Source organism: Clupea harengus, chromosome 14 (assembly GCF_900700415.2).
Source record: "Clupea harengus chromosome 14, Ch_v2.0.2, whole genome shotgun sequence".
NCBI classification, from domain to species: domain Eukaryota; kingdom Metazoa; phylum Chordata; class Actinopteri; order Clupeiformes; family Clupeidae; genus Clupea; species Clupea harengus.
In genome coordinates this window covers 10,344,028-10,354,491 of record NC_045165.1, presented here as the reverse complement: position 1 = coordinate 10,354,491, position 10,464 = coordinate 10,344,028, and the positions used below count along the sequence as shown (strand labels likewise).

General features: G+C 42.4%; 1 protein-coding gene across 1 annotated transcript; it reads right to left on the bottom strand.

Moving 5' to 3' along the window:
• Positions 1-929: 929 nt before the first annotated feature.
• On the bottom strand, positions 930-2,066 carry LOC105899605 (serum amyloid P-component-like). The gene is made up of 3 exons (XM_042709774.1): positions 2,023-2,066; positions 1,807-1,869; positions 930-1,725 (listed from the first exon to the last, which is right to left on the bottom strand). The coding sequence occupies exons 2-3, from the start codon at positions 1,856-1,858 to the stop codon at positions 1,070-1,072; spliced, it is 708 nt and encodes a 235-aa protein (XP_042565708.1). The 5' UTR covers positions 1,859-1,869; positions 2,023-2,066; the 3' UTR covers positions 930-1,069.
• Between the last annotated feature and the right edge of the window lie 8,398 nt (positions 2,067-10,464).

Here is a 10,464-nt window from a genome sequence, read left to right as displayed (position 1 = left end):
ACCGAATAGTCTTAAACCACTATGAATAACCAGAGTGTCTGAAGAGGATTTTACCACAAAACGACCAGAGTGAAGTTCATCTTGAAACACCAGCATAAAACACTCCATTTGAACCTTAAGACAATTGTCTGTAAATGATGGCGCTGAGGCCGTCATTTCGACTGTTAAAGACTTCAAAAGCCCACTCAACACCATCAGGGGTTTGTACACGACTTTTTATATGTCTAATCGACTCGGTTTGTTGTTTATATGCTACACGAATGCTGTGAGGTCAAAAAAAATATTTTAGGTCTTAACTGAAGCTCTCGACTATTACTGTTAGCTTGCCACTAACACCTCAACCGAAAACCCATTGGAAACACATAGTAGCTAGCTAGTTAGCTGCTAAATAAGTTACATATAACGTTTTCGTGATTTAACTGGCTGATATATATTAATTAGATAGAATAAATTAACAAATTATAAATTAAATGAATCAGCCCATGACTAACTGCTACATCATCATAATTTTTTTGAGAGTTCACAAGCTAATGTGCTACATTAGCACAGCACTGCACCTGAACTTGCTACTTGAACTTTGAATATCCTGTTTGTCAATTTCCTCCTCTTCCCCTTAGCAGCAATGAACTACCGAAATACCGAATAGTCTTAAATCATTATGTATAACCAGAGTGTCTGAAGAGGATTTTACCACAAAACTACCAGAGTGAAGTTCATCTTGAAATACCAGCATAAAACACTCCATTTGAACCTTAAGACAATTGTCTGTAAATGATGGCGCTGAGGCTGTCATTTCGACTGTTAAAGACTTCAAAAGCCCACTCAACACCATCAGGGGTTTGTAGACCTACATTTGAGACATGAAGGAAGAAAATCATTATCAAACTTACACACACACACACAGAAAGACAAAGACGGTATGATGTGGCTCATTGTAATTAAGGACCTTTAATGGACAATTTCCTTTACATGGTTTCAGCTTCTCACATACACTTCATGTTGAACTGATGATTTTAAGATCATAACATCGGTTTCAGGAAATCTGCACGTTTTCAATCATCCTGCATGTCTAACAATTCAAAAGCTGCTTGCCTGTTAAAAGCAACTGCTTTTTCTCCACCTTAGCCCTTCCATGTGTCTCAAATTTAAGGCTCTGCCAGTTCAGGTAATTACCAGGCTGGATGGACAGCTCATCCATGAATTGTTGGACTGCACATGGGCTAATGACATGATCCCACATGTGGACATCAGTTAAATGGCCTATGAAGGCATTCTTGGTTTGAAACCCTCCTCCATATCGGTCCTGGTCCTGTCCCACTATGATTAAATGATCAGTGGGTATTTTCCAGCCTTGTGGCATAAGGGCGAGCTTTCTCACACTGGCCTGTCCATTGATAAAAAACTGTGAGACATCCTCTTCATCCCAAGTCACACACACGGAGTTCCATCCGTTTAAATTGTACGTTAAACCTGAGTAATCGGCGCTTGCCGTGCCTACATGGATTCTGAAAAAGCCCCCCTCCATTCGACACAGTAAGAAGGCGTTGGTGAAGGTAGCAGTGGCCAGAGAGAAGAAGCAAGGACTCCGAGTTGTCTGGTCAGTATAGAAGCGCAGACAGAGACTGGCTTGGGACAGGGGCTTTCTCCCGGCTGGAGTCAAAGTCACATGATCAACGCGTCCAAGTGTTGGGAAGGTGAAGACACTCCCAGTCAGGTCACTGCCCTCTGGATGACAGGAAACTGGGATTACAAACCAAAAGTAGTGAGCTCTGGGTCTTATATGTACAAATACTTTTCACCTCTTACCTGACAAGACTGCAAAACATACTAAGAGTAGGATTCTTGTGAGATTCTCCATTTTCTCCTTTCCTTGATTCAAAGAAATGTTAGTATTAGCAAAAGAGATGAGAAATGTTTAAAAGCCACAAGAATATTTTTGAAATCAGTTTACACCAACATTTGTTTTCACAAGCAAGAGATCGTCAGTGACATAAAATAGAATTTATGGCGACATATACTTACTTGTATAGATGAGTGTGGTTTCTGGGGGACTATGTGATGAGGTTTTTATAGTCTGAATATATCACAGGGTGAATTGGTAGTGAGTTGGGCCCAGCTGTTGCCCATGCCAGTGATTGGCATTGGCAGTGAGTTGGGCCCAGCTGTTGCCCATTCCAGTGATTGGTAGAGCATGATGGGGATAGGTTGAATCCTCTTTTAAAAGGCCCTGCGTTTGGTGTGCGGGAGGTTGGTGGAGTTAGGTACAGGGGTAGGGTGACCAGACGTCCCGGTTTGACCGGGACAGTCCCGATTTTGAGTTGCGTGTCCCGAGTCCCCACAAAAACCTGTCGGGACGCTAAAATGTCCCGGTTTACACCAACCACTATGAAATTGTCCCGGTTGTCAGCGATTACATAGCCGATGTGGTCTTATTATTAGGGTTGGGTACCGAGAACCGGTACCAATATGGAACCGGTTCCAATACAACCGGTACCTACCCGGACCGAAATGCAACGCAGATTTCGGTGCTTCATTTCGGTGCCTGCGCCAATTGAACACGGTCGCTAGGCAGATTCCGTGGGGCACATGTAAAACTGCCCCAGCTCCCAATGTAAACTTTGTCTTGTGTCGCTCACGCTCATTGGTGTTTTCATAGCAACAGTCTTATGACGGTGAAGAGCAGGCAGCATTTCACAGAGCAAGCACAAACAGAACTAGCCATCAACCTTTTAACAGAGAAAATACCGAAAGGTAAACGGTCAAAAGTGTGGCTGTATTTCGCACAAAAAGATTCAAACATCGCGACGTGCAGCAAATGCAACAAATTGCGTGAAAAGAGGGGAGAGAAGGCAAGAGTCAAAGACAGATCAGCAACCCAAGACTGAAAAATAAACGGAGATGACAGCTAACCTAAGGTAGTCTCTTAAAGGGGCAGTACACATTTTCTCGTACTCAGTGTGTTCAAGTAACAAGATGAACTATAAACAAGATAGAAAACATAGGTAAACAACTCTTTCATGATATAAATGCAAACAAAATAATACATTTTTCACTCCAAAGGCAAATATGCTCTTATTTTTGCAAAAGAAGTTTGAAGCTGTTTTTTGTATTTATTTATATTTATTTAAGTATACTATAAACTGTTGTTCACAGTTAATATAATGTTCATAGTTTGAAGTTAAAAAGTTTGAAGCTGTAGTTTGAAGCCAAGTGTTTTGTATGTTTTTTTTTATTTAAACTTTAAACAGTTAATATATTGTTCAATTTGAAGGAAAAAAATTGCCTTGGGAATAAAAAAAGCCTTTCTTTAATGTCGTCAATCGTCGCTTTGTGCTTAAAAAAAAAAAAGTATCAGTTCAGGCACCGGTATCGTTTTAAAAGTATCGGTTTAGCGCCGGTATTGGAAAAAACCCAAACGATACCCATCCCTACTTATTATAGCCCGATCATTAACTAAACCCATGTAGAAGGACTAATAAAGCGTCCAGCAGTTGATTTGAACAATGTGTGTGTGTGTCAGTCAATCGTAGTGGTCTGTGTCTGCAAAATCTGTGCAGCCAGCGTTACAATGTATATTTGTAAACATTGTTGCTAACTGTACGTGTCCACGGCACAAATTACATGCGTAAAGTCGTATGGGGGGCGTGGTCAGGAAAATCATGTTTGGCTGTAGCAACGTTCAAGTAGCAAGTTCGGTTGCAGTGCTGCGCTAATGTTGCACATTAGCTTGTGAACTCCCCAAAAAATAATGATAGATGTTGCGGCAGTCAGTCATGGGCTGATTAATTAAATTTATAATTTGTTAATTTATTCTATCTGATTCATATATATCAGACAGTTTAATCAGGATTCCCACATATCAGAGGCGAAATGCACCAATGTGAGGCTATTTGGCGCTTGTTTTAGGGTTATATTTGGCGCCTGTTTTCGAGTATAAATAGGGGTTCGCAAAAGCAAGATTTTCATTGCATTCAACATGGATCAAGACGATCGAGATACCTTGGCTCTCATCCTTGTCCTTCGGAGAAGACGGCAGCAGCAGCAGCGGCAGCGCATTCATTGGGTCCACCCCATCCATCGATTGCGCCGGACCTATGGCGAGTTCCATCGCTTGGTACAGGAGTTGCGCTTAGACAACTTACAGTTCCAGCGGTATTTCAGGCTCTCAGTTGAGCAGTTTGATGATTTGCTCTCACGAGTAGGTCCCGGGATCACCAGGCAAGACACCGTGATGCGTGAAGCTATCGGACCGGCAGAACGTCTCGCCATTTGCCTTCGGTAAGTTTTGGAGATACTTTTTTCTGAGTAAAAGTTTTTCTGTTCATGCACGGCATTTTATGACATACAGCGGCGTGGTATGCAAGCTTATTTAGCATAGCATTTTGTATTAGGATTATGTATTATACAGGGCATTGCATGTAGGCTAAAGTATACATTTTCAATTAGCTTATAATTATAAAACATATATGTCCTAAATTTCCCTCGGGATTAATCCTAAATTTCCCTCGGGATTAATAAAGTATCCATCCATCTATCTATCTATCCATCTATGTCCTCGAACAGCTATTGTTGAATTATATTTTTTGTTTCTTTGTTTTTTACAGATACCTTGCCACTGGTGATTCCTTTATAACCATCAGTTTCAGTTACCGTGTGGGGCACTGCACAGTAGCCAGAATTGTTGGCGAGGTGTGCAAGGTCATCTGGGACTGCTTGGTAGATGAGTTCATGCCTGTGCCAAAGAAGGACGACTGGCGTGCCATTGCTGATGGATTCCTCCAAGAGTGGAATTTTCCGAATTGTGTGGGATCCATTGACGGGAAGCACGTCGTTGTCCAGGCTCCCTCCAACTCCGGATCGCTGTACTACAACTACAAGCACACATTCTCCATCGTGTTGCTTGCGGTTGTAGATGCAAATCTCGTTTTCCGGATGGTGGATGTGGGTGGTTATGGGCGGAACAGTGATGGCGGAACTCTGTCCAACTCCCCTTTCGGTCAGGCCCTGAGGGATGGCACGTTGGACCTGCCAGAAGACCGCGTCATTCCTGGTGCAGAAGACAGGGGCCTGATGCCATATGTCTTTGTGGCAGATGAGGCCTTCCCACTGCGCTGCAACCTCATGCGACCCTTCCCTGGCACGAACCTCGCCACAGGCAGGCGAGCATTTAATTACCGGCTAAGCCGTGCCAGGCTGGTAGTGGAGTGCGCCTTTGGGCTCCTCTCCAGTCAGTGGAGGATGTATAGGAGGGTCATTTCAGTCAAAGCAGCAAAAGCAGAGGACTGTGTCAAGGCCACCTGCATCCTCCACAACTACCTGAGGATGACAGGACCGAGGAGGACCACCATAGAGCCTAACACGTCTGGGCAGGTGGAGGGATCAGCAGGTCTCGTGGATGCAGATCGTGTGGGTAGCAACAACGCCGCCAGAGCTGCTATCCGCGTCAGAGAGACATTCTCTGCCTATTTTAACGCAGAGGGTGCTTTAACCTGGCAGCCACCAGCGTAACCTGTCCCTCAAAAACCAAAGGCTCTTTTAAGAGCCACCCATCTTTATCATTAAAAGCATTTTCCAAAATGTATAAGCACTGTGTGAGGGTTTGTAAATGTACTGTACATTTACTATTCAGACCAAAGTAGAACTGGGGGGGGGGGGGGTGGTATGGACTGATTATATAGTATCATAACACATATATTTCATAGTATAATAACACCGTAATGTGAACTATAGACTTCTACAGCAATGGTATGTTATTCCTTCCTTAGAATTTGAATATAAATTCCTCTAAAGGGGTAAATCACACGTAAGACAATGTGTGCCAGTTACTGGTATTTATAATATGTAAATGATAGAACGACAATACTTTGATTTTCTCTCGCTGAGAGGGGTCCTGTTCTCCATGGCTGTCAGGACCCTCTCCTCAAACAAGGAGCTGTCCTGCGCCCTTCTGCCTCTCTTTCTTTTATTTCTTGGTGGTCCAGTGGGGGTGCTGGAGGTCCCAGGGACTTCACTTGGGGGTCTGGGGGTCACCTGGGGCGACACTTCTGCTGGCACCTCTGCCTCATCCTCATCCTCTGTTGCGGCTTGGCTCATGGCCACATCCTGGCTTTCCTCTGGACCTGCTGCCGGGAAATTCCCAGAAGTGGCCCTTTGCTCCACAAAGGGAGCCAGGAAGCCCATCACAGCAAAGTATTTCCAGGGCTTATAGGTTACCTGCCCTGCACCACTCCTGGTCCTCTCCTTCTCCCTTTTCCTCTCTCTCATGTAGGAGTCACGGAGACCCCTCCACTTTTTAATGCACTCTTTGGCTATGAAAAAATATGTACACACACACACAGGGAGAGAGAGAGAAAAGAAGAAATATAAAATCAATATTGCTAATTTTTTTACTGTCAAAATTTGCACCATTATGCAATCAGGGTTGGGTTGGGTATAAAATTAGCACATTAGCTAAATTAGCTAGATTAGCAATTTTCTTATGATTGCACTACTGATTAGATGATAAACTGCATTAGTTGTACTGGTTTCCCTTACTTTGTGCAATGACAATAAGGTTGAATCTAATATAATCTATCTATTCTAATGTAATTACCGTTTGTCATTGACTGTCATTGTGTGCTCATGCTCAGTGGTCAGGCCAATGACCTCTATTTAATTACTCCACTTGCAGCCGGACAAATTAAGGTCAAACTAATTTAACATTGCAAAAATGTAACTCACCTTCATAGCCAATAATGCCCGAAACCTTCATCCATGCATCATTTTTCAATAAAGTGTTTTTATAATCGGCCAGGGAAGCGTCGTAAAGAATTGGGAAAGAAGCCACGGTAGCAATAAGTTTCTCCATTTTAATGTCTGCTGATAAAAGAGCATCAAAGAACCCACCCCCCTCCCCATGGGACATGATAGGGATAGCCAGGTGGGCTTTGCTTTTTAGCGCTCGCGGTTATGTTGGAAGCACCCACAGTTTTGTGCTGTCAATAAAGTCATCATTAAATACATGATTAGATACTCAAACTCCGCGTAGTGACTGAGATCGCTAATATTGGAGTGGGTCATTCGTCCCCGAATGTACTCATGTGCAAAGTAAACAACAATCAATTAAACGTTATAGGTAACTTATTAGCAGCTAGCTAGCCACTATGTGTTCCAATGGGTTTTTGGTTAAAGTGTTAGCGGCAAGCTAACAGTAATAGTCGAGAGCTTGAGTTCAAGACCTACAATATTCTGTTTGACCTCACAGCATTCGTGTAGCATATAAACAACAAACCGAGTCGATTAGACATATAAAAAGTCCTGTAAAAGAGGACGTGTCCGGGTAAAAGAGGACGTCTGGTCACCCTAGTTATAGGTAACTTATTGGCAGCTAGCTAGCCACTATGTGTTCCAATGGGTTTTTGGTTAAAGTGTTAGCGGCAAGCTAACAGTAATAGTCGAGAGCTTGAGTTCAAGACCTACAATATTCGTGTAGCATATAAACAACAAACCGAGTCGATTAGACATATAAAAAGTCCTGTAGATAACCTTTATTCACATAAAATTCTTCCCAGTAACAGAGTCCCGAGACGCCGCCATCTTGTTTCGATATTTTTGATTACTCCCGCCCCTATGAACTACGTTGGCTTCCAAATAACACACACGCCGAACTGATTGGCTCTCAGCATGCAGCAAATCGCACTCATTTGCATAAAGTTAAAGCAAGCCCAACTTTTTGCAGGCAGCAGACACGATTTTTTCCTCAGTATGCAGCAAATCGCACCCATTCTATCCCAATGAGAGCAGCACGATATCGCATGCCGTGGACACGTACCGTAAAGCCTCTTCTATCTGTCTCGTTTTAATGGTCAGGCTATATCCATAGCTAGTCCAGGGCGATGATAATGCAGCGTTCTGCACACACTGCAAAACCTCATTTTCTGTAAGCCATGGTGGTAGCGCAGATGTGAAAGATCATGTGAAAACAGCCAAACATAACCCCAGGTGGGTAGAGGCAGGGGCTAGCAGCATAGCCACCTATTTTAGCAATGTTAGCACTGGAAGTGGTGAGCTCAAGCGGGCTGCTGAGGAGGGGACGTTAGCCAATAAAATGATACATCAGCAAATTCACTCCTCTAACAAATATAAGGAATGAATGTTTCCAATAGGGTGTGTGTGTTGTTGGAATAACAATGGTAACACTTTACGCTAAGGGTACAGGATACAATTATCATGAATTCACGCATGAATTCATTGATGTAGTATATGTAATATTATGCATTATGTCATTAATGATTATTGTATTACTGCATTCCTTAATATCCCATGAATCATCAGGAATTGACGTGTTCATTTGTCATTCGTGACCTCATAAATGAACAACACAACTAAAGCATTAGGTACGGCACATCATTATGAATTGTGATTTAATAAGTATGATCATGATTATTTTTTTTTATGCAAAACAATGTGGTCATCACTGCGCAAATTCTGATTTGAACACAACTTGTGCCTAATAATGTACCCACCTAATGCTTTAGTTGATGTGTTGTTCATGCATGAGGTCATGAATGAGAGGCTATGAACTCATGTCAATTCCTGATGATTCATAAGATATAAAGGAATGAAGTAAAGCACAATAATAATTCATAATTCATGTACCCTTACTGTAAAGTGTCACCATAACTTTAGTTCAAGCCTGTGGCAGCAGTTGAAAATAGTTTGTTTATTGCCATGCAATGAAAAATACCTTTTCACAAACTTTTTCACAAGTTCAGTGGGTACATTTTCCAAAAGAATGCTTTAATTCTGAAAAATAAAGTTGGTCCCACACAAAACTCACTCAATGTCTTTTAATATTTTTTCTTAGATATGTAGGCTACATAGAAAATGCATGAATAATAACTGAGATACCCCATTATGTTGTGAACAGTAGGCCTACGTGTGCTGTTGGCAAAATCTATGTCTATGTCTGACCTGGGCACATGTTCAGGATAAAAAGCGTGTGCGTGCACGAGCATTCCGGTCGCGCGCAAAGTGTCCCGGTTTTAGGTCTGGGAAATCTGGTCACCCTATACAGGGGGGTATTCGTCGTAGCTCGCTAAGCGGTTTAGCGAGCTAATTTTCAGGCTAAGATAAAAAACGCCCCTCTTTTTGGTTCGTGGAAGCAACTTTTGATAAACCACCATAGTAACATATCGATTAGCAATTACCTTCTCCAGCGCAGGCTAACTTAAGTGTAGCTGGATAAGCTTGCCACACCCCCGGAAAAAGGAAGGATCCCATTGACCAAGGACTGATATTAGATAGTTAGATTAGCGGAGGGAGAAAGTTCTTTGCGATCGCCAAGATCCATTATTCTTGTATGAGCGCTACCGATTCAGCCGACAAGGAATTAATTTACAAGACCTTCTCGAGTCATTTATTGCAAACACCACAGTCGAACATTGACTGTCTTGCGCTTTTTTCTGAGTGGTACATTTTTGTAGTGTCGGTGATGCGGAGAACAAAGCACTGATAATTATATGAGTGTTATTAGTACACCATAGCATATCATTATTGTATAAAATGATTAAGGTGGACTCATGATAAGAATAGAGAGAAATACAGACAATTTATTTTCACTGCTTCAATTTATTGCATTTGTTATTAACACATTTAGTCATTTAACAGACGCTTTTATTCAAGGCGACTTACAAGGAAATGCAAAACTGCATCGAGGAAGGAGGTGAGGGGACCTTGCAACCTTGCAACCTTGCAGTTTCGAACCGGTAGAGGGATCCTCTGTACCAGTTGACACTTGCCGTTAGATATTAATACACAGATATGACCCTATAAACATGCCAACACACCTTGCTCTCACAGCGGTGGCGGTGTTGAATTTTGCCATGATTATGGTCTTGTATTCTTCATAAGCGTTCATGTTCATCTCCTGCTCGCCAGCGGAGAAAAAAAGAGCCCTTTTCTTTGAGTTTAGAACCATTATACCGTTAGAAAATCATTGTTTTGGTGATCGACCTTTCCTGCCTTTTGAAGTAGGACGTGCACGCGCAATAGCCCTGATAACTTTAGCCTGGTTGAAATTAACCACATGATTTGGAGGCGGATGAGCCGTTGACGAACCGATATTTGCTGTTCTCAATCAGCGCGCTAATGTTAACTTTTGCAAACCTTAATCAGGCCAAGTACAATGTTGTCCTGGAAGAAAACTTGCTTCCTTTTGCTCTGACAATGTTCCCCAACTCTGAGGAGTGTTTTTTTCCAGCAGGACAATGCTCCATGCCACACAGCCAGGTCAGTGAAGGTGTGGATGAAGGACCACCACATCAGAACCCTGTCATGGCCAGCCCAATTTCCAGACCTGAATCCCATTAAAAACCTCTGGAATGTGATCAAGAGGAAGATGGATGGTCACAAGCCATCAAACAAAGCAGAGTTGCTTTAATTTTTGCGCCAAGAGTAGTATAAAGTATATGAGCTTGTCTTCTT

Bases quoted from the DNA above. Each gene is read 5' to 3' on its own strand.
- LOC105899605 (XM_042709774.1), bottom strand. From the start codon at position 1,858: ATGGAGAATCTCACAAGAATCCTACTCTTAGTATGTTTTGCAGTCTTG. The intron at 1,726-1,806 runs GTAAGAGGTGAA...CCTGTCATCCAG, and splicing joins ATGTTTTGCAGTCTTGTCAG to AGGGCAGTGACCTGACTGGG.